Source organism: Myotis yumanensis, unplaced genomic scaffold (assembly GCF_028538775.1).
Source record: "Myotis yumanensis isolate MYYU_CA2020_CCGP unplaced genomic scaffold, mMyoYum1.0.hap1 SCAF_2, whole genome shotgun sequence".
In the NCBI taxonomy this organism is placed as follows: domain Eukaryota; kingdom Metazoa; phylum Chordata; class Mammalia; order Chiroptera; family Vespertilionidae; genus Myotis; species Myotis yumanensis.
The window spans coordinates 101803780-101827297 of NW_027223753.1; the positions used below are offsets into that span (position 1 = coordinate 101803780).

Genomic DNA, 23518 nt, shown 5'->3' on the forward strand with positions numbered 1-23518 from the left:
CTGGCATTGGCTGTCCTCTCTACCTAGAATATTTGCTGGCCTCATTCTGTCATTTCTTCAAATGCTTGCTCTAATATCCTCTTCTTTGAGGACCTTCCCCTGACCTCCTACTTAATGTGGTGTGTGCCCACCCGCCCTCAGCACTCCTCCTCTCCTTCACCCACAGTGCTCATGACTGCCCTTCCTATTACACGTCTGCTTACTCAGCCATTGGGCCTCCACTTTTTGAGTGTCCCCAGGATGGCCAGTTCGTCTGTCTTGTTCACCATGAAATGAACCCCTGGTGCCAAGAACAGTGCTTGTTGGCACATGGCAGGTACTCAGTATATCTCTGTCCAATGAATGGATGCCTAGACAGGTGGATGTCAGCACTGTACTACTCTGGGTAGTGAGCACCCTGAGGGCAGTGCTGGCTGCGCTCAGCCACCACCTAGGAAGCACCCTGTTTGCAGCCTCTGATGGTATCACTCTCCCTGCAGACATCAACGAGTGTGTGACGGACTTGCACACGTGCAGCCGGGGCGAGCACTGCGTGAACACAGTAGGCTCCTTCCGCTGCTACAAGGCTCTCACCTGCCAGCCGGGCTACACTCTTGAGGAAGGCGAGTGCGCAGGTGAGGACAGGTCTGCAGGCCTTACCCCAGATCTGTCGCCTGACCTGCTGTCTCCACCCTCCCGCCCCTTCAGACCCTCCCTGACCTGCCCAGAGTCACGTGCTCCCAGCAGTTAGGTTTTATGCCTCTGGGAAGACCCCACAAATGATGATGTTTGAGGTAGAGGGGGTGTCTGAGGCTGATGCGCTAGGCTAGGGTGTGCTCCTGGCTTTGCTACCGTGGCTGGTGTCTGGTGCCACATATTCCCTCGCCATGCCTCAGTTCCCATTTGTATGTTGGGGTGGAGCTCCATGGATCACTTCTATCCCTTTAACTGGAAAATTCTAGCTTCCTAGAAAGAGGGAGAAGTTTCACTGAACCTCTTCCTGTGCCTATAGGGTTCTGGGTGGCAGGGACATGTGGTAGGCATGGTGTCCTTGTTCCTGATCTCCTGATGAGGGACATGAGGCCACACAGGCAAACAAGAAGATGGCAGAGCAGTCTTGGCTGGGTGCTCTATTAGGTGGGGATTCAGAGGGGGCCCCTGTGGAGGTGAAGTCGGAGTGAGACCTACATAATGAGAAGCTCCTGGGAAGGGTGTTCTAGGCAGGGGAACAGCAAGTGTGAGGTCTTTTGAGAGGAGAGAGATCTTGGCACAAAGAACAGAAAGAGAATTTCGAGGGTTGGAGCAAGCATACCGACAGCTTGGAAGGAGGGCACAGGGTCTGCAGACCCTGTTAGGAAAGGAGCTTGGAGTCTGTTTAACATGTGATATGAAGCATTTTGTTTTTAACTGAAAATGTCCAGAAGAACATCACCAGGGAGGGAAGACCTCCTGAAACGCTTGTTTGTTACAAGTCCCCAAGGATGATGAGAAGGAGCCCTGAGGTTGGGTGTGAGCTCAGGGAGGTGGATTAAGACTAGTACAGTCCTGTCTGGCTCTAAGCTGATTGCGGAGTTGGAGGTTGGATGAGCTAGGAGGAGAAATGAGCCCAGCCCCCTCTGCCTATCTGAGTGCACACACATGACCACCCACAAGGGCAGACGCAAATCCAGGGCCAGCCCCTCTCGAAGAAGCCAGACGCCTGGGGAGGGGTGCCACCTCCCTGGACATGCCCCAGTATCCCCTGACCCTCTCAGCACAGGGTGCTGGGCTCCTTGGAGTGTGGAGAGGCTGCCTCTCAAGCACCAGGTGGTAATCAGAAGGGGCTGTGCACGTTCATGTCCAGCTGCCTGGAACCCAGTACAGGGCCCCCCAGAGACTGGGCTACTGTGGGAAAGTGGTGGAAGCTTTGGAAACCAGAGAGGGGATGGATGGACAGAGGACATACAGACTCATGGGCCTTGGTCTGGCTGTCAGTGAAGCCTAGTGAGTTTCAGCCTGCCCTTAATTCTGTGTCACCTTTCTGCTCTGCCTGTTTCCTGGTCTGTAAAGAGCGGCCTGATTGCCCGCTGTGCAGGAAGTGCGGGAAAGCAGAGGGCCAGTGCCGGGTAAGCCAAGGAGCACTGTGTAGAGGTGGGGCCCTATTCACCTGCTCAGTGCCATAGTAGGTAGGGGCAGCAACTCCATCCAGGTCTGGCAGCTCCACCCTCAGAAACCATTAGCCTTGCTGCTGCCAACGCCACTTCCAGAGAAGCCTGGGCACTTGCCCTTAGGGATCTGAGCTCAGGTCCCCATTTTTGCCTACCCAGGGAAGCTTGGGGCAGTGGTTAAGGGTGCAGGCCCAACCAGCACCCCCTAGCTATGGAACCATGTCTGTGCGTCGGCTCCCCCTGTGTAAAAAGGGGCTTGCCATAGCCCCTACTTTCTAGGGTTGTTGTGAGCATTAAGTAGATAAATACATCTGCGTGCTGGGGACAGTGCCTGGTACCATGGAAGAGCTCAGTAAATATGGCGATGCCATTATTTCATTGTTATTGGATGTGGGCTGGCAGCGACAGTACTCTGCCCGATTCCCGTGATGCAGAATACCTTAGTAACTAAGTTCATGGTTGGATATGTGGGCAAGGGCCCACAAGCCTGCCAGCCCCTGACTCCCTGCCTCTGTGCCAGATGTGGACGAGTGTGAGCTGGGCACGCACAACTGCCAGGCGGGCTTCACGTGCCAGAACACCAAGGGTTCCTTCTACTGCCAGGCGCGGCGCTGTATGGAGGGCTTTCTCCAGGACCCCGAGGGCAACTGTGTGGGTGAGTAGGGTGGAGAGTGCCCTGTCCCGGGTGTCTTACGAAAGGGCCGTGGGCCAGAGACTCTGAGGGTTTAGAGATCAAGGAGATCTGGCTTGCTGCTCTTACTCTCGCCCAGCCCCAGGTGTCACCTGCAGATCAGAAGCTCTTTTCCTGAGCTGTTGAACCTTGGCTGAGTTACTTCTCTTGTCCTCAGTTTACCCATCTGTGGGGTTGGACTGGATGAATGTGTACCCAGTTTCTTTCAACCCAGTTAATAGGAAGGATATATTTTATATCTTGACATGGCGCGCGCGCGCGCACACACACACACACACACACACACACACAACTGGAACACAAACCTCACAAAACATTACTTCATGTGGTACAGTAATGGGACCTGGAGGCTGATTGCATGTGTACTCATGGGTTGAGACCTGCAGTTTGACAGATACTGGCCTCGTTGTCCCCATGTGGATCTGATGAAGTCTCATGCTCTTCCCATCTCTCTTCCACGGCTTCCAAAGAGCCCGTGGTCTGCAGCCAGGAGGCTCCATCCACCCAAGGCTGCTGACCATGAGACCTGGAGGCAGAGCACCAGTATCCCAGAGGACCGGCACCATCAAGGCCACGCTCACCTAGGGAGGGATGAAAGACAGAGGGAGGTGGAGAGGCAGGCCCTGTGTGGGCCAGCCACTGGTGCAGACAGAAATGGATCTGTTAGAGTACAGCTCTGTCACATGCCCCCTCAACAGCTTGTGGGATGAGTGTCCCCATCTTACAGAGTGGACATTTTATCGGAAAGCTTCCTTAAGACTCTTCGGGGATCCCTCTAGCCAGTCTGGGATGTGGAGCACTTCCTGAGGCACCCCCTTAACAACTGTGTCTCAACATTGTCACAGGACACGGGCAACCCCTCAGGACACTACAAGCTATGGACATGAGAAGGTTGCTGTGGTCTGCCCTGGGACACCCAGCCAGGGTCCAGGCAAGGTGGGGCAGGGTCTGCCCGACCGCAAGCATTCCTCAGTGATTCACTCTCTGACATTTCCTTTGCCACTGCTAGATGTCTGGGTGGAACAAGACATCTTAGAGGGGAGAGATTAAATAAGCAAACACATTTATACAAGTGGCAGCTATTCAAGGGTGCTTTTCTCAGTAATAAAACAAGTAGGGATACAATGGTCAGGCAGGGCATCCCTGAGGAGGTGACATCGGGGCAGGGCCTGAGGAAATAAGGGAGCCAACCATGAAAATAGTAGGGGGTAGTGTGTGCCAGAGGAGGGGTGACAGGCTGTTCAAAGGCCCTGCGTGGTGCTGTGCCCAGGCCTGGTGGGATGAGAAGGAGGCCAGTGGGCTGGGTACAGTGTACAATAGCAATAGAGGGTGAATTTGACAAGCTGGCAGGTTTGGAGAGGCCAGAGATGGGTATGACTTGCCACAGTTGTCCTAGAAGTCAGCCTTGATTCCCCCCACTCCCTGGCTTTAGCTGCTCCGTTAGAAAGCAACGGGCAGGTGCGGGGGTTCTGAAAATTGGAGCCTTTTGTGCCATGGAATAATCTGACCCCATAGTCCTAACCTGGGCTGATCTGGAGCCTAGGACCAGCCTCCTCCCAGTGTAGCCCTGGATCCAGATGCTGGGGCTGGGGAGGGCCTGTGCCAGGCTCCCTGTCACCCACACCCACCTCTGCAGACATCAACGAGTGTACATCACTGTCTGAGCCATGCCGCCCTGGCTTCAGCTGCATTAACACCGTGGGATCCTACACATGCCAGAGGAACCCACTGCTCTGCAGACGTGGCTACCACGCCAGCCAGGATGGGACCAAATGTGTGGGTAAGGCCAGACAGCTCTCTGCCCCCACACCCCCAGCCAGCCTTGGCCTTCCTGGGTTCCTGGCCTGTGGGAGTTCCCTGTAGGGGGCGAGCTTGGGCCTCAGGGTGTCTTTCTTACCTTCCCCTGGCAGATGTGAATGAGTGTGAGGCGGGCATGCACCACTGCAAGGAGGGCCAGGTGTGCCACAACCTCCCTGGCTCCTACCGCTGCGACTGCAAAGCCGGCTTTCAGCAGGATGCCTTTGGTCGGGCCTGTGTAGGTAGGTGGAGGCTGGTTGCCAAGATCCCTATCCAGCTCCCCTGAGCGGTGCCCACCTGCCCCAGGCCAGCCTTCTGGCCGCCGTCTCCTTTCTGCAAGCTCCTACCTCACTCTGACCTCTCTGTGCTTGACTGCTCTCCTGCCTCTTGTCTAGCCGTGGCTCTGCTCCCTCTGCTCTTCTCAGCCTCGTCCCTGTTGCCCTCTTCTCTTGCCCCTTGCTGTGTCTATCTGTCCCTCTGTCTGCCTCCAGTCTCCCTCCAACACTCTCACTGCCTTTCTCCCCTGTCCTCAGTCTTTTTGCTCCCCCCTCTCTGTCTGGCTCTCTCCCTCTCTCTTCTGGGTCCCTGGATCCCCCTTCCAGCCCCCTCTTATACTGGGGGTGGAGGGAGCCAACTTCCGGGAGTTGCCCACCCGCCTTCGTGGCCTGCCCACAGATGTGAATGAATGCTGGACCTCCCCTGGCCGCCTGTGCCAGCACACGTGCGAGAACACGCTTGGCTCCTACCGCTGTTCCTGCGCCTCCGGCTTCCAGCTGGCTGCTGATGGCAAGCACTGCAAAGGTACCGAACTCGGCACTCTTCCCCAGCCCTCCTCACTCTCCTCCTGGGAAGGAGGATCTGCTGAGACCCTTGGGGAAGCTGTGCACCTCTCCCTGACCACTGGGCCTGGCAAAGGAGCTGGCCCTGCCCTGGGTCAGGACCTGGCCAGGACAGAGGAGTGTGACCAGGCCCAGCTGCATCAGACAGCATTTGAATGTACTTCCAAACCTGACCTCATTCTCACTCATTCATTCATTTGTATTATAATCCCATGTGAGCACCTCCTTGTGCCTGGCTGGCAGCACAGTGTTGTAGGGATGCGGCCTCTTCCTCCAAGGCATTGCTGTGGTCATTCATTCACTTTCTGGCCCTTAAGCCTTCACACACCCCATCCCTACCTAATGCCCTTTGTCTACTGCTCTACTGGCTGATGTCTTCCCAGGTTAGGCTCTACAGAGATGAAACCAGTGTGGCCTCTGGGCCTAGAAGCTCAGAGCCTGGCAGAGATCATTCATTCATTCATTCTGTGTGTTGTGAGGTCCTGAGGATCTAGATGGGAATCAGTGACCTGGGAGGCCCTGCCCAATCTGATTTCCCTCCTCCCACTCCTAATCACTCTGTTCTGACCACACCCACCTCCGCTCTGTTCCTTGAGGGCACCACGCATGCGCCAAGTGCCATGCGCCATCTCAGGGTCTTTGCTCTTGTACCTTCTTCTGCCTGGAATGCTTCCCTCGATGCCCACGTGGCTTCGAAATTGCAACCCTCCCAGACACAGTGCCTGCCTCCTTCTCTGCTCTTTCTCCATTGCACTTGCTACCTTTTGACACACTGGTTATCCGACTCATTTAATTAGCTCCATCTCTCCTCCATTCCTCTGCAACACACATCAGTGGGATTTTAACCCTTTTGTTCACGGTGACATGCCCAGTGCCAGCAGTTCTTAGCTGGGTGAATGAAAGACCCATCTTACCCACAGAGTCCAGTCCATGTTCCATCTAAGCCAGGAGGCGACCCTTCATTCAGTCACACACTCATTGTTCCGCTCACATTGTCCTGCACACCAGCACTTGTGCCTCCCCTCCCCCATGCAGTGGCTGATGTTAGAGGCCTGCGGGGTTCCTTGTTAGCACCTGGGTGGCACTTAGAGAGCCATGTGTGCCATGTGCTGAGGACCCTCAGTAGGGAAGCATCTAGTTCCTGACCAGAGATCTGAGTCCAACCTGTGGCTGCTTCTTTCAGGCAGCAGGCCAGGCCAGGACTCCATAGTAAGTCCAGCCCTACCCCTGCCTCAGCTGCCTGCCCCAGGTGTGCCACTTGTCGTTATCTGGGCCTCTGATTCCTCATTTGCTCGAGGGGAGGCTGGAGCTAATGTTCTCACAAGAGACACCCCAGGTGAGCCTGGAGTCTGGTTTTCATTTCTGGGTTAGGGGATTCCACTGTGACCACCACTGGTCTCCCTGCAGATGTGAATGAGTGTGAGACCCAGCGCTGCAGCCAGGAGTGCGCCAACATCTATGGCTCCTACCAATGCTACTGTCGCCAAGGTTACCAGTTGGCCGAGGATGGGCACACCTGTACAGGTACCTCAGCTCTGCCCAGGGCCCCTTCCTGAGAGGCACCCTTTCCCTGAACACCTGGCTCCCAGAGAGTCTTTGCTTGGCCGGGGATACAGAGGACACTCAGAGGCTTTAGCATCAAATCAGAGTTGGAGTCCCATCGCTGTGACCTCTGGCTGTGTGACCTTGGGCAGATGCTTCCTGAGTCTAACCTTAGGCCCCTCCCCTGCAAAGTGGAGACCTGGTCCTGACCTGAGTGGGATGAAGGGTTCAGTTGAATGCATCCAGACCTGTGTTTGGTACCTGATTGTTCCTTAGCTGGTAGTATTTGTGGAGCAGCCCCAGGGAGCAAGCACTAGAATGGGAGTCCTGTTTTTGCTGTGTGGCCTTGGGCAAGTCTCTTCCGCTCTCTGAGCCCTATTGTCCTCTGTAAAATGGACCCCCGAGCTCACATGGCTGTGAGTGGCTGGGCCCTGCCATTGGGCAGTGTCACAGAGTGAACCTCTCTCTGGCAGACATCGACGAGTGTGCTCAGGGTGCCGGCATCCTTTGTGCCTTCCGCTGTATCAACGTGCCAGGGAGCTACCAGTGTGCATGCCCAGAGTGGGGCTATACCATGATGGCCAACGGCAGGTCCTGCAAGGGTAAGCAAGGGGTCCCTGCCCACCAGAGCCTCAGCCAGGACCCTAGCAGACTTGAAAAGCCTCAAACAGCATTCTGTGCACTTGGAAGTCTGACACCAAGGGCTTAAGTACAGAATGGCCAGTGCCTCTGGTGATCTGTGGCTGGGATGGGAAAGGTGACAGTCTTTCTGCTTCTTGACCCAGCTTAGAATTTTCCAGACTTGGACTCAGCTCTGGGCCTTGCCCTAGGAGCAGGGCAGAGATCCTGTGGGTGGTTCTAAAAGACACAAGAGACCTGTCTAGTGAGAAGTCTGCAGAAGAACAGCCTTAGGGGTCCCAGTCTCTGTCCCCAAGTGTTCCAGATGCTATCTAGAGACCAGGCCAGCCTAGTCTTTGGGCCCAGAGGGTGAGGTGGGTCCCCCAAGTGTCGGCAAAGGGATCACAGAGAGGCTTATCTCAGAACCACATACTGAAAAGACTCCCCAGTCAGAGGCGTGCAGGGCTGGGAAGGGATACAGAGGAGAAAGTGGGCTCCCTGGCACTGGAGACATGCAGAGAGGATCTGGGCAGTCGCCTGTTAAATGTGCAATCGAGGGACTACTTCCCTGGAGTGGGAACCAGGTTCTGTGACATTTAATCTTCTAAGTTGGAGAGCTATAATCTTTAGTTCCATCGGAATATACTGAGGCCATAAAATTCTGGCAAGTGACCAGCGAAAGGTGGAATGGTCTGGAATCCACCTGGGGCAGGTTATAGCAGCAGCACCAGCAACCCCCTGGGAAAACCAACCACTCAGCTCCTCAGAGCATGGCCACCTGTGCCTCCTGGCATGCATGACCAAGTCTTTTCAGGCGGTGGAGCTGAGAGCCTCAAGGCCCCTGGGTTGCAGCTTTGGTCTCCTTGTGCTTCTGGGGGGCCAAGGGTCAGGGTTGAGGCTTGGAAGGGTACAGAGCTAGACCAATTGTTGCTGCCTATAAGTGAATCCTGAGATCAAATTCATAGGTCTCAGCCAACCATGTGTGTGTGTGTGTGTTTAATGTAGAATAGGATATAGGATCAGGTAGGGTGAAATAGACATGATGTAGGTCAGAGTGCATTGTGCCCATAAGGCTTGTTTCAGTTCACATGTGTGCCCTTAGTTCCAATGCAAAAGGATTCCTTACTGTAGGTTGATGTAAATTAATAATAATAAATTAAAAGGTTCTGAGAGAAAACAGGTAAATTTGGACTTGGAGGCCTGCTGGGCTCACTCACAGAAGCTGACCTGGGTCTCCCTAGCTGCAAACCACTTTGCTTTTTTTTTTTTTTTTTTTTTTTTAATATATTTTATTGATTTTTTACAGAGAGGAAGGGAGAGAGATAGAGAGTTAGAAACATCGATGAGAGAGAAACATCGCTCAGCTGCCTCCTGCACATCTCCTACTGGGGATGTGCCTGCAACTAAGGTACATGCCCTTGACCGGAATCGAACCGGGGACCCTTCAGTCCGCAGGCCGACGCTCTATCCACTGAGCCAAACCAGTTTCGGCTGCTTTTTAATTTTTAAAAAATAATTGGTATAGACTTCATAAAAGATAGGGATTTTACCCACCATAAACTGAGCTGTGTGGGAAATACTTTATGTTCCCCGAATATGACTTCATTCTTGAGATCGAGGCTCTATCCCTGACGGAAGAACAGTGTGGTCACTTCTAAGAAGGCTGTCAGAACCGAGTGACTTTTGCTCTTGATGGCACTTCAGGTTGAAAACCTGGTCACATTCAAGACTGTCTCTCCCTGGCCCCTCCTCCCTGGCCCACGCTAGCCAGGGTCAGAGGAGTGCCCAGATGTCCAAGGTGCCTGTGCTATACCAGAGGGCTCCCTGGGCCCAGGCTCTGCTGGCCATAGGCGTGTCTGATCGCAGCGCTGGTCTTGCCCTTTTGTCCCCTCACAACCTAACCAGTGGCCCACTTCTTTGAGATGCAGAAGAGCTGGTGAGGTGCAGGTCTCCTCTGTAGTCCAAACTGCATCGTCAGCCACCATCAGGAGGTCCTCCACACATGCCACTTTTATTTTCTGTCCAAACTGTTTTGTTGGAAGAGTCTGTGTCACAGGTGGACAAGGCAGAGCTCGAATGCTGGTTCTGCCTGGTCATGTCTGCTTCCCGAGTCATGTCCATGTGATGCCCCTGTCTGCAGCCACTGACCTCCGAGCTGAGCAGATGCTCCTTTGTGCTCCCTGGTCCTGTTCTGACTTGGACCAGGCACTGAGTCTTAGGGCTCCAGTGGGGCAAGGCCTGGGGCAGTGTGTGCTGGCCAGTGTCCCATGTCAGCACCTGTCCTTCTCCAGAATAAGAAACTGGAAAGAAAGAGGTTAGGGCATGAGACTCGGCCCGTCCCTGGAACATGTGCTGAGGGAAGGGCCTTGACCGTATTCGCTAGCATGTGGAGTGGTGCCTAGCACATGATAGGTGCTCATTGAACGTTCCACCATGCGACTGAGCTGAGAGGCAACTATTGCCGATATTTGGATGTTTTTCCTTCCAGTCTCTCTTTCTGCCAATACACACACACACACACACACACACACACACACATATATACACACACACATATATACAGGGTAGAGCAAAAGTAGGTTTGCAGTTATTTTGTGGAAAATAATACAATAATTAATAATAATGCAAGAGTAAACTCTGTTTTGTTTACTCACAACTGTAGACCTACTTTTTGCCCCACCCTGTATACACAGAATATAATATTAGCTAAAATCATGGGGAAAATAATCTGGAATCCTGCTTTCTTTTTTTTTTATTGCTTAAAGTATTACAAAGGATATTACATATGTGTCCTTTTTTTTTCTTCCCCGCCCTTGACAATTCCCTGGACCCCCCTAACCCCCAGTGTCTTATGTCCATTGGTTATGCTTATATGCATGCATACAAGTCCTTCGGTTGATCTCTTACCCCCCTCCCTCCTGCCCCCCAACCCTCCCTGGCCTCCCTGCTGCAGTTTGACAATCAGTTTGAGGCAGCTCTGCCTCTGTATCTATTATTGTTCAAAGTTTATAATGGTCTTTATTATCTATGAATGAGTGAGATCATGTGGTATTTTTCCTTCATTGACTGGCTTATTTCACTTAGCATAATGCTCTCCAGCTCCATCCATGCCGTTGCAAATGGTAAGAGTTCCTTCTTTTTTACAGCAGCATAGTATTCCATCATGTAGATGTACCACTGTTTTCTAATCCATTCATCTACTGATGGGCACTTAGGCTGTTTCCAGATCTTAGCTATGGTGAATTGTGCTGCTATAAACATATGGATGCACATATCCTTTCTGATTGGTGTTTCTGGTTTCTTGGGATATATTCCTAGAAGTGGGATCACAGGGTCAAATGGGAGTTCCATTTTTTGTTTTTTGAGGAAACTCCATACTGTCTTCCATAGTGGCTGCACCAGTCTGCATTCCCACCAGCAGTGCACGAGTGTTCCTTTTTCTCCACATCCTCTCCAGCACTTGTTGTTTATTGATTTGTTGATGATAGCCGTTCTGACAGGTGTGAGATGGTACCTCATTGTTGTTTTGATTTGCATCTCTTGGATGATTAGTGACTTTGAGCATGTTTTCATGTCTCTTGGCTTTCTGAATGTCCTCTTTTGAAATGTGTCTATTTACACTACGGTGTCAGGTGAATTTCCCGCCAAAATATAAGATGGCGCGAGCAATTATTTAGGTTTCCCGCGCAAAATCAGAGTTAGTTTAAACACGTAATAATATTCACAAAACTCAAAACTAAAGACGTCCGGACACAAGAAGTATTTCTCAATAACTATTCTCTTTGCATGGTGAGATATCCAGGGATATCGGTTATAAAATGAGAAAAGAATACATTGGTACCCTAACGGTATTGTACTCGACCAGCGCCATAAAGTGTTCTCTACTTACAAGGGATTTTTATGATACCTATTACCCCAATGGGTATGAAACGGTTCGCATACGCAGGTAGGTATCTTTGTGAACGGCAAACAAACAAATATTTGGTAATACGCAGTTACAATCGGCCCGAGTTTACACGTTTCCCGCACTCCACCGCAAATCTATATGAACCGAGTTAAGACGGCTCCCGCGGAGTACACGCAATTCACGCGAGCCGACTTAACTCGTTTCGCGCAATCCAAGTGTTTAGATCCTTTGCCCAGTTTTTGATTGGATTGTTTATCTTCCTTTTGTTAAGTTATATGAGTTCCCTATAAAGTTTGGAGATTAGGCCCTTATCAGATATGACATTGGCAAATATGTTTTCCCACGCAGTGGGTTTTCTTGTTGTTTTGATGGTTTCTTTTTCTGTGCAGAAGCTTTTTATTTTGATGTAGTCCCATTTGTTCATTTTCTCTTTAGTTTCAAGTGCCCTAGGAGCTGTATCAGTGAAGAAATTGCTTCGGCATATGTCTGAGATTTTGTTGCCTTTGGATTCTTCTAGAATTTTTATGGTTTCCTGTTGTACATTTAAGTCCTTTATCCATTTTGAGTTTATTCTTGTGTATGGTGTAAGTTGGTGGTCTAGTTTCATTTTCTTGCATATATCTGTCCAATTTTCCCAACACCATTTATTGAAGAGACTATGTTGACTCCATTGTATGTTTTTGCCTCCTTTGTCAAATATTAATTGAGCATATTGGTTCGGGCTGATTTCTGGGCTCTCTATTCTATTCCATTGATCTATATGTCTGTTCTTGTGCCAGTACCAGGCAGTTTTGAGAACAGTGGCTTTGTAATACAGCTTGATATCTGGTATTGAGATCCCACCTACTTTGTTCTTTCTTAGGATCACTGCAGCTATTCGGGTTCTTTTTTATTCCAGATGAATTTTTGGAGAGTTCGTTCTAGATCTGTGAAGTATGCCGTTGGTATTTTAATGGGAAGTGCGTTGAATTTATAGATTGCTTTGGGTAGTATGGACATTTTAATGATGTTGATTCTACCAATCCATGAACACGGTATGTTCTTCCATCTGTTTATGTCTTCCTCTATCTCTTTTTTCAACGTCCTGTAGTTTTCTGAGTAGAGGTCTTTTACCTCTTTAGTTAAGTTTATTCCTAGGTAGCTTAATTTTTTTGGTGCGATGGTAAATGGGATTGTTTTTATAATCTCTCTTTCTGAAAATTCACTATTGGTGTATAGAAATGCCTCAGATTTCTTGGCATTAATTTTGTATCCTGCTACTTTGCCAAATTCATGTATTAAGTCTAATAGTTTTTTGATGGAGTCTCTAGGGTTTTGTATGTATAATATCATGTCATCTGCAAATAAGGACAGTTTTACTTCCTCTTTTCCAATTTGGATGCCTTTCATTTCTTCTTCTTGTCCAATTGCAATGGCTAATACTTCCAGGACTATGTTGAACAGGAGTGGTGAGAGTGGGCATCCTTGTCTTGTTCCTATTCTTAGGGGAAATGGTGTTAGTTTTTGTCCATTGAGTATGATGTTGGCTGTGGGCCTGTCATATATGGCTTTTATTATGTTGAGGTATGATCCTTCTATTCCCACCTTGCTGAAAGTTTTTATCAAAAATGGGTGTTGGATTTTGTCAACTGCTTTTTCTGCATCAATTGATATCATCATGTGGTTTTTTTCTTTCAATTAGTTTATGTGATGTATCACGTTTATTGATTTACGGATATTGTACCATCCTTGCATCCCTGGGATAAATCCTACTTGGTCATGGTGTATGATCTTTCTGATGTACTGCTGGATCCGATTTGCTAGGATTTTGTTGAGGATTTTGGCATCTATGTTCATGAGGGATATTGGCCTGTAATTCTCTTTCATTGTGTTGTCTTTACCTGGTTTTGGTATTAGGGTGATGCTGGCTTCATAGAATGAACTTGGAAGTGTTCCTTCCTCTTGAATTTTTTGTAGTAGTCTGAGGAGGATAGGTTTTAGTTCTTCCTTGAATGTTTGGTAAAAGTCCCCTGTGAAGCCGTCTGGTCCTGGGCTTTTGTTTGCTGGAAGCTTTTTGATGACTGCTTCCATTTCTTCGATAGTTATTGGCCTATTGAGATTTTTAGATTCTTCCTGATTGAGTTTTGGAATGTTGTATTTTTCTAGGAATTTGTCCATTTCCTCCAGGTTCTCTACTTTGTTGGAGCAGAGTTGTCCATAGTATTTTTTAACAATCATTTGTATTTCTGTGGGGTCTGTTGTTATTTCGCCTCTATCGTTTCTGATTTTGTTTATTTGGGTCCTCTCTCTTTGCTTCTTGGTGAGCCTGGCTAGAGGTTTGTCAATCTTGTTTATCCTTTCAAAGAACCAGCTCTTGGTTTCATTGATTTTCTGTATTGTTTTTTTGGTCTCTATGTCATGTCATTTATTTCTGCTCTAATCTTTATTATCTCCTTTCTTCTGCTAACTCTGGGGTTTTCTTGTTGCTCTCTTTCTAATTCTTTGAGTTGTCGAGTTAGATGATTGACTACCATTTTTTCTTGTTTTTTGAGATAGGTCTGTAGAGCTATAAACTTCCCTCTCAGGACTGCTTTCATTGTGTCCCAGAGGTTTTGGATTGTTGTGTTTTCATTGTCATTAGTGTCCAGGATGTTTTTAATTTCTTCTTTGATCTCATTGGTAACCCAGTCAATATTTAATGACATGCTATTCAGCTTCCAAGTCTTTGAGTATTTTGGGTTGTTTTTATTGTAGTTTATTTCTAATATTATGCCATCGTGGTCTGAGAAGATGCTTTTTATGATTTCAATCTTCTTGAATTTGGGGAGACTTTGCTTGTGACCCAATATGTGGTCTATTTTTTAATCTGTCCCATGAGCCCTTGAGTAGAATGTATATTCTGCGGCTTTGGGGTGAAGTGTTCTGAAGATGTCAATTAAGTCCATCTGATCTAGTGAGTCATTTAGGATTTCTGTTTCTTTGCTGATTGTTTGTCTAGAGGACTTATCCAGTGATGTCAGTGGTGTATTAAAGTCCCCTACTATGATTGTATTATTGTCGATCTCTCCCTTGATATCTTCCAGGAGTTTTTTTTTAATGTATTTGGGTGCTCCTGCATTGGGTGCATATATGTTTACCAGGGTTATATCTTCTTGTTGTATTGATCCCTTTAGTATTATGAAGTGGCCTTCCTTATCTCTTGTTATGGCCTTCACTTTGAGGTTTATTTTGTCCGATATAAGTATTGCTACCCCAGCTTTCTTTTCCTTTCCATTTGCCTGAAAGATATTTTTCCATCCCTTCACTTTCAGTCTGTGTGAGTCCCTTCTAATGAGGTGGGTCTCTTGTAGACAGCAGATGTATGGGTCATGTTTTTTTTATCCATTCAGCCACTCGATGTCTTTTGGTTGGAGCATTTAGTCCATTTACATATAAAGTTATTATTGAAAGGTACTTGTTTGTAGCCATTTCTTTTTTTGTGTGTGTGTGGCTGTTTTCTTTCTGAGCTTGATATTTCTTCTTTTTACACCAGTCCCTTTAGCATTTCTTGCATGGCTGGCTTGGTGGTGATAAACTCCCTTAGCCCTTTTTTGTCTGTGAAGCTTCTTATTTCCCCTTTAAGTTTGAATAATAGCCTTGCTGGATAGAGTATTCTTGGATTCAGTCCTTTGCTTTGCATCACTTTGTAAATTTTCATCCATTCTTCTCTGTCCTGATGTGTTTCTGTTGAGCAATCATTTGATAATCTAATGGGAGATCCCTTGTATGTAACTTTCCGTCTCTCTCTTGCAGCCTGTAAGATTCTCTCTTTGTCCTGAACATTTACCATGGTAATTATGATGTGTCTTGGTGTGGGTCTTTTCGGGTTCACCTTGTTTGGGACTCTCTGTGCTTGTGTGACTTTTTTCTTCCCCACCTCAGGGAAGTTTTCTGATATTATTTCTTCGAGTAGGTTTTCTAATCCTTGTTTCTCTTTCTGTTGTTCTGGCACCCCTATTATTCATATGTTGTTTCGTTTCATGTTGTCCCAAAGCTCCCTTAGGTTCTCCTCCTGTCTTTTAATTTTTTTCTCCAATTGCAGTACAGTTTGGGTGTGTTTTGCTTCCTTGTCTTCTAATTCACTAATTCGGTCCTCCGCTTCTCCTAGTCTACTGTTGATGCTTTCAATGGTGTTTTTTATTGCAGCTATATCGCTCTTCATTTCTTCTTGGGTGTTTCGTAAGTTATTGATTTTTTCATCTGTTTCTTCTTGCTTCTTGCTTAAGTAGTTGATTTTTTCATCTGTTTCTTCTTGCTTCTTGCATATGTTGTTGATTTTTTCCTCCATCTGGTTTATGCATGCTAGGACCCTTATTCTGAATTCTTTTTCTGTCATGTTGCATGCCTCTGTCTCACTTAGCTGCTTTTCTGGCGAGTCCTCCTTTTCTTTCCTTTGGGGATTTCTTTGCCTACCCATGTTTGATCTCACTGACATATCTAGATGTTGAGTCGTTCAGTGGCTGCTCCCTGGGTGGCAGTGGCTCCTTGCGCTGTGGTTGCTCATTGGGTGGTTGTGGTAGCAGCTGCTCCTCAGTTGGCAGCAGCTCCTCTGGTGGGTGCTGTTCACAGCTGTGGTGGCTCTTCTGGCTTCACATGCAGGGAGGCTTCACATGCAGCTGCTCTTCCTCAGACAGAGGGTGTGGTGATCAGGAGGCTGCTGTTGCTTGGATCTGCTGTGTTGATTTAAAGGCACAAAATACAACACAACAAGGCACAACGTACCAGGCACTGAACATGAATGTATTTACGATATTAATAACCCCAAATAAAGGTGGCCACCTGAGCTAAGAGAGTTAGGAGATAAGGAAGAAAGAAGAGAAAAAGATAGAAGAGAAAAAAGAAAGAGAAAAAAAAAAGAAGTGCAAAAATGAAATTAGAAAAAGGGAGGGGAAAAAAGAAGAAAAAAAATGTAAGAGAGAAAAGAGAATGAAGTAGAAGAGGGGAAGAGACTATTTATATGAGGAGAAAACTCCAATAGAACCGCCACTAATCCCAACAAATTCCAGCAACAGATCCCTGGAGATGAATACAAACTACAAACAACCAATAGTATCAAGCGATGCAAGGGAAAACAGAAGCACAAAAATAACCAGCGGGGGGCGGGGGGGGGGGGGGGGACAAAAGAAATAAAAAGAATAAGCAGAATAACCTCACAAACAATCCTAAAAAAAAAAAAAAAAAAAAAAAAAAAACCCAATATACTCAACAATCAAGCAAACAACAATAGAGAGAGAAAAGAAGGGAAAAAAATTTGGATAGTGAAGAAAGATAAGTGAGAGATGTATAAGGATTTAGAGTAGGGGATTGGAAATAGGATATATAAGTAGGGTGAAATTTTGACAGGGGGTAAAAAGAATAGGGAAAATCTAAAGCTGGAGTTGGGTAAGAGAAACAGGACAACAAAAGGGAAAAAGTGAGGAAGAGGGTTCTAGCACAGAGGCAAAATTGAGGTAGAGAAAAATGTTGATAAAGGAATGATGAAAATAGAATGGAGAACATTAGTCCCAAAATAAAATAAAGAGAAAATAAAATGACACTTTAAAAAATGGTAAAATGGTAGCAGTAATAATACTGGTTAAAAATAATCAGAAAGGATATATGCACCCAGATGTTCATAGCAGCACAATTCACCATAGCTAAGATCTGGAAACAGCCTAAGTGCCCATCAGTAGATGAATGGATTAGAAAACTGTGGTACATCTATACGATGGAATACTATGCTGCTGTTAAAAAGAAGGAACTCCTACCATTTGCAACATCATGGATGGAACTGGAGAGCATTATGCTAAGTGAAACAAGCCAGTCAATGAAGGAAAAATACCACATGATCTCACTCATTCATGGATAATAAAGACCATTACAAACTTTTGAACAATAATAGATACAGAGGCAGAGCTGCCTCAAACTGATTGTCAAACTGCAGTGGGAAGGCCAGAGAGAGTTGGGGGGCAGGAGGGAGGGGAGTAAGAGATCAACCGAAGGACTTGTATGCATGCATATAAGCATAACTAATGGACATAAGACACTGGGGGGTAAGGGAGGGTAGGGGTTTGTCAAGGGCGGGGGGGAAAAAAGGACACTTATGTAATACCCTTTGTAATACTTTAAGCGAAAAATAAAAAAAAAATAAAAAAATACTGGTTAAAAATAAAAATGTAGTAATTAAAAGGGTAAAATCAGGTGATGAAAAAAAAGAAAAAATTTGGTTTCTTAGTTAAAAGGTGAAAAAATAATTAAAAATAAAAATAAAAATGTGCAGTAATGAAGGTGCTTCAGATCTTCTACTCTTCTTTTTGGCATGCCAGTATTCAGGAGAATGTTGAATTTCCCTCTGATACACTGTTCCTTCGTGTTGTAAGCCACAGTCCTGATTTTAAGGCAGGCTGTATTGGTTCCCCAGACTGCCTTTATCTGTGTTTACAGAAGAGTCAGTTCGTGGCTCTGCCTCTGGGTGGCAGTGTGTCTGGATTGACCTCCAAGGCTATAAGTCCTCTCTGACCAGGAGTTCTCTACTGTACCTGAACCAGCTCCGCCCAGAGCTGGTTCCCCTGTCGCCACTCCCAGCTCTGTTTCCCAGGCTCCCCGAAAACAACCTTCCCCTACAGGCTCTGCGAGTGACCCCAACTGGGTAATCCTATGCACTGAGTTGAACAATCAAACACACAGATTTAAGAGGAAGTGTGTAAACAAGAGCCTGGGAAGCTGTGCGAACTTGCAGGGCTCCACCTTCCAGATCTGCGCGGAGTCTCTGCGCACGCTCTGGCCTCTGGCACCAAGTAGCTGGCAGGCTGGCAAAATCTGAGGCTGCCCCTTTGCATCCAGTCCAACTATGGGCTTATTTATAGTGTTCCCTTCTGCCAGCAGCCCTGCGGGAGCCCTTCCCCACTTGCAGGTCATGCTGGCCCCAGTGGCCACGGACTTTGTGGGGTGCAGATTTGCCCCTGCGCGCGCGTTCCTCTCTCCAACCTGAATTGCAAACCACACCTTTGGGGGAAGTCTAACCTTTCCATGGGGAGAAGCAGGGCTTGTCTGAGATCATGTAGTCGCACTGCTTGAGAGCCGTTGCCTCTGGGTTAGTAGCCGATCTCTGGATGCTGGTAACAGCCACTCAAGATGGCGCGGTCTCGCGGCTGAGCCGGTGCCCCGGGTGAATCCTGCTTTCTTAGTGCATGTGAAGCTCTTACCAGCATTCCTCTCAATGTGGGCTAGCTTTTAGCAATGCTGTTAGTCTCCCCACTGACTCTGTCCCCCATTTCTGCATGTCTGCTGTGGCATCAGCACCCCAGATGGGGCTACAGTGGCGCCGCTGTGTGTCCAGCCCTGTTGGCTCTCCCTTTGGCTTCAGCTCTCCAGGAGAGGCTTCAGGGTCAAAGCCCCACAGATGCCAGGGGCTTGGAAGCACCAAGGGGCAAGGACCCTGGGGTCCTGGGGAAGTCCCTTCTGAACACATCTGTCAGTAGGGCCAGGGCAGACAGTAAGAAGCTGCTCCCACCCTGTTCCTGCTCCACCCCACCCGGCTTCAGGGTCAGCACCTCCTGCTCCCTCTGTGGTGGCCAGCAGCATAGAATGAGGAAAGGAGGAGGCCATCCCTACGTGTACATTCAATTATTGAACCATCAGGGCAGCAGCCACACCCATCCTGGCCCCACCAGCTCTGGCCGCCTGCCACGTTTTCTCCCAGATTGGGATCGTGACATAGTTGGCAGAGGAGGAAAGTGGGGCTTTGTGAGATGAATAGTGTGAGCTAGTCTGCATTGTGAAGCATGGTTGGCAGGGCCTAGAGCAGTGATGGCGAACCTTTTGAGCTCGGCGTGTCAGCATTTTGAAAAACCCTAACTTAACTCTGGTGCTATGTCACATATAGAAATTTTTTGATATTTGCAACCATAGTAAAACAAAGACTTATATTTTTGATATTTATTTTATATATTTAAATGCCATTTAACAAAGAAAAATCAACCAAAAAAATGAGTTCGCGTGTCACCTCTGACACGCGTGTCATAGGTTCGCCATCACTGGCCTAGAGTGAAGCAGGCCGGAGTCCAGCCATGGCCCTGCCCTGCCGCAGCTGTATGACCCTGGGCACGTGTGTGCATGGGAGGTGATCCCACACCTGCCTCATGGGGTCTGAGGATAGAGGAGTGACTAAGGGTGGCATGCCTTGAGCATTGAATGGACATCAGGTGGTAAACTTGGGGTACCAGTTGGCTATTGCTGTCAGTGCTTTTATGCTGTGGCTGCTATTGTGAGGAGTCAGCTTAGCATCATGATTGGGGCCCACATTTTGGCATTTGGTGGACCTGGCTTCAGCCCCCACTGCCATGCTGGCTGTTTGTGACCTTGAGCTAGGTCATACCCTCTCGGATTTCCAATTCCTCCTCTGGGAGGCCAGTGACTCTTATCCCAATGGGCTGGTAGGAGGATTGGGTGAGGAGAAATCCCTAAACGGGGTCAGTGTGGAGGACTGGAGAACACATCTGCAGTCCTCCAGGGAAGTGCCTGGCAGCACCCAATGCCCCCACCCGGCACAGCCTTGGGCCTGTTGAAGCTGTGCTCTCTGAGCTAAGCGGCTGATCTTTACAGGAAGGTCTCTGGAACCCATTTACTTGATCCATGGGTCGCCTGTGGAACACACACACACACACACACACACACACACACACACTCTTACACCTCATGCTTGCTTCTCTGAGCATTCCTCAGAGAGATTTACCCATGTGTTCGTGTGTGTGTGTTTCAGGGGTGTGTGTGTATCTGTGTGGGTGTGCTTAAGCACATGTGTGTGCCCAACCATGTGCACAGGAAGCATGAGCATATCTCTGCAGTTTATGGGGGATCTGTGTCTGTGCATTCGAAGTCTGTTTACAAGTGATGAGTCTTGAACTTCCATCCAACAATACATGGAGAGTACATGCTCTGTGCCTGGCCCTCTGCTGGTCTGGGGGCACCACAGGACTGAGGAAGACCCTCTCCCCCTGCCCTCCTGGAGCCCACACTGAGGACAGGGAGGGTAGAAACTGAAAAGACATACAAAATAACTAGATGTGTTTGAGAGCAGGACAAGCAGTACAAGGAGAATAAAATGGCTTGAAGTGGAGGGTGATGGGGGAGGAGGACCACTGCAGGATAGTCAGGGAGAACATCCTTAGGGTATGAGCCTGAGCTGAGACCTGAACGATGAGAAGGAACCAACCACGGGAAGATGTGGGGAAAGTGTTGCAGCAGTGGGAACAGCATGTGCAAAGGCCCTGAGGTGGGACAAGGGTCAGAGCATTGGGGAATCTCAGAGGGGTCTAGCAGAACTGTAGCCCGAGTGGAAGGAGAGGGGTTGTACCGTAGGGCTTGGTGTCAATAGGCGGGCCAGAGTGTTTATACTGGGAGCATGGGAAGCCCTCAGCAATCATGACAAAAGACACTTTTCATTTTAAAGCCAGGTCCTCTGGCTGCTTGCTGAGCATGGTGGGGACTGGATGGGATGTGAGTGGCACAGGCTGGAACTGTAAGCTGTGGTCTTGCAGTCAGGAAGAGCTGCTCTGAGGCCCAGGCCTCCAGCTTGGGTGATTCAGACAAGGGTCCCCAGCTGTGGGGGAGTTCCTCCCATAACTCTCCTCTCCTCCCCTCAGACGTGGACGAGTGTGCACTGGGCACCCACAACTGTTCTGAGGCCGAGACCTGCCACAACATCGAGGGCGGCTTCCGCTGCCTGCTCTTCACGTGTCCTCCCAACTACATCCGAGTCTCTGAAACGTGAGTGTCTCCCCCTGCCCTGGGCCCAGTCACCCTGCAGACACCACGCTGCCCAGGGGCAAGGCCAGTGGCCGTGGGCCCTGCCTTAACCACCTCCTGCTCTTCACCTGCCCCCACTGCTGAGTCTGTGGTCAAATTGACCACAAATGGCACAAATGAAAGCACCTTGCAGAAAGTTCAGAGTCTAGAGAATGAAGAGAAGGTGCATAGAAAATCTCCCTCCCTGTCTTTCTCACACACTCACATACACGCCACATTCGTCATCTATTGCTGTGTAACAGGTTATCCCAACACTTAGCACCTTAACCTGACAAACAGTTATTCTTTAAACAGTTTTGGAAAGGCAGGAATCCAGGAACAGCTTAGCTGGATGGTTCTGGCTCAGGGTCTCATGGGCTGCAGAGTCCGCTGTCCAATCACATGGCTCTGGGCAGGAGGTCTCAGCTCCACACCATGTGGGCCTGTCCATGGACATGCCTTCCCCAGCACAGGTCAGGGAGAGAGCGAGGGACATTTTGCAAAAGTGACACATGCTTATAAAAACATTCAAATAATAGACCCTGGCCAGTGTGGCTCCGTGTTTAGAGCATTGGCCCATGGACCAAAGGGTTTTGGGTTTGATTCCCAGTCAAGGGCATGCACTTGGGTTACAGGTTCAATCCCTAGCCCCAGTTGGGGTGCCTGTGGGAGGCAGCCAATCCATGTGTCTCTCTCATGTTGGTTTCTCTTTCTCTTTTCCCCTCCCTCTCTCCCTAAAAAAAAACAAAAAAAAATCAATGGAAAAAATATCCTTGGGTGAGGATTAACCAAAAAAATTTTTCAAACAATTAAAGTGTGCCAACCAAAGTTTTTGTCCCGCCCCTCTAACAAATCATACAGTCGCCGACTGGTTGGAGTGTGTCCATCTTCTCTTTGGTCTGAACATAAAGTGCACACAGCTGCCCTGTCCCTGGTGCATTCAGCCGTTCTCATCTTGCTTTCTCTGCCTTGCAGCTCTTGTGTCTGCATGTAGCCTGCCCCAAATGGTGTTTCCTGCATGCACGTGTTCATAATTCATTTACCACTGTCCTGCTGGCAGTTTCACATTTTCCACTATTATACACTAGAAGCCCAATGCACGAAATTCGTTCAAGAATAGGCCTTTCTTTCCCCAGCTGCCAGCACCGGCTTCCCTCTGGGACCTGGGCTTCCCTCTGGCCACTGGCAGGCACCCGGGACCCGGACTTCCCTCGAAGCCCCACTTCGTCCGGAAGGTCATCTGGAAGGACGTCTGGTCTAATTAGCATATTATGCTTTTATTATTATAGATGGGGAATGTCCATGTGCATGTGTGTTGGGACATTTAGGGAGTATGCCTAGGCGACTCTGGGCAAGTGACCTCCCTTCTCTGGGTCCTGGCTGCCGCATCTGCAGCATGGGAGTGACAGCAGCACTGTGGGCTGGTGTGAGCATCAGGTGACTGAAGATGCGAGTTTCACACAGTGGATGGCCTGGCGTAAATGCCGCGTCTGTGCTGCTGACTGTTGCTCCTGTGCCGGCCTTGTGCTGCGGCCAATTGGAGAATTCTGCTCAGATCTCTAGAGTTGCTGAGCTCTGGTGCCTAAATAGCATCCCATTTTGGAAGTAGTGAGCTTTTATATTGATTTAACAATGGAGGTGCCAGTGGCTCAGAGGGCCAAGATGAGGTCAGATTGTTGCTATGCTTAAAAATTGAGGCCTTGGCCCCCTAGGGTTTGGTTTTCTCACCACCCTCATCCAGCAGTGCTGGTCTTGAGGCTTCTACCTGAAAAATGGCAGGGCATCCCAACTCAGAGGAGGAAGTGGCCCAGAAGCAGTCAATTAATAGAAGAAAAGGAATTTGAAAAATGATTGCAATAATAAAAACACTCTGGCCTGGGAATCTATTCCAGTGGACAGTGTGCCAGTAAAGAAAAGGCAGGGAGGAGGAAGCACAGGGTGCACCAGAGCTGCTCGAGAGCTGCGCCAGGCACTGTGGTGGGTGCTGCATGTGTATAAACTCACTCCACCCTCCCAAGGAAATATCTTACAGATGAGGAAGCTGAGACCCGCATAGTAAGGAGACTTAGCAGATGCTATAAGGCTACTTAGAGCAGAGCTGGGGCCAGCTGGCCCTTGAGCCTGCCTCCACCATGTCCAGGATGGTGGACAGCAGGGGTGGGAGAGCCCGGGATGATTGTTCGTGAACCCTGGCCCTCTGACCAAGCCCCGTGCA

General features: G+C 48.7%; 1 protein-coding gene across 4 annotated transcripts in view; it reads left to right on the forward strand.

Annotated features, from left to right (window-relative positions):
- Window positions 1-23518, forward strand: part of FBLN2 (fibulin 2) — a 111108-nt gene that overhangs the window by 86728 nt on the left and 862 nt on the right. For 3 of the 4 annotated variants that reach the window (XM_070405890.1, XM_070405892.1, XM_070405891.1), the window contains 8 exons: window positions 480-614; window positions 2647-2781; window positions 4454-4597; window positions 4728-4856; window positions 5290-5415; window positions 6861-6977; window positions 7469-7597; window positions 21162-21285. In XM_070405890.1, coding sequence (XP_070261991.1) covers window positions 480-614; window positions 2647-2781; window positions 4454-4597; window positions 4728-4856; window positions 5290-5415; window positions 6861-6977; window positions 7469-7597; window positions 21162-21285 — 1039 coding nt within the window. Of the gene's footprint in view, window positions 1-479; window positions 615-2646; window positions 2782-4453; window positions 4598-4727; window positions 4857-5289; window positions 5416-6860; window positions 6978-7468; window positions 7598-21161; window positions 21286-22439; window positions 23511-23518 lie in introns of those variants that run through there. The other variant, XM_070405894.1, reaches the window with a different exon arrangement.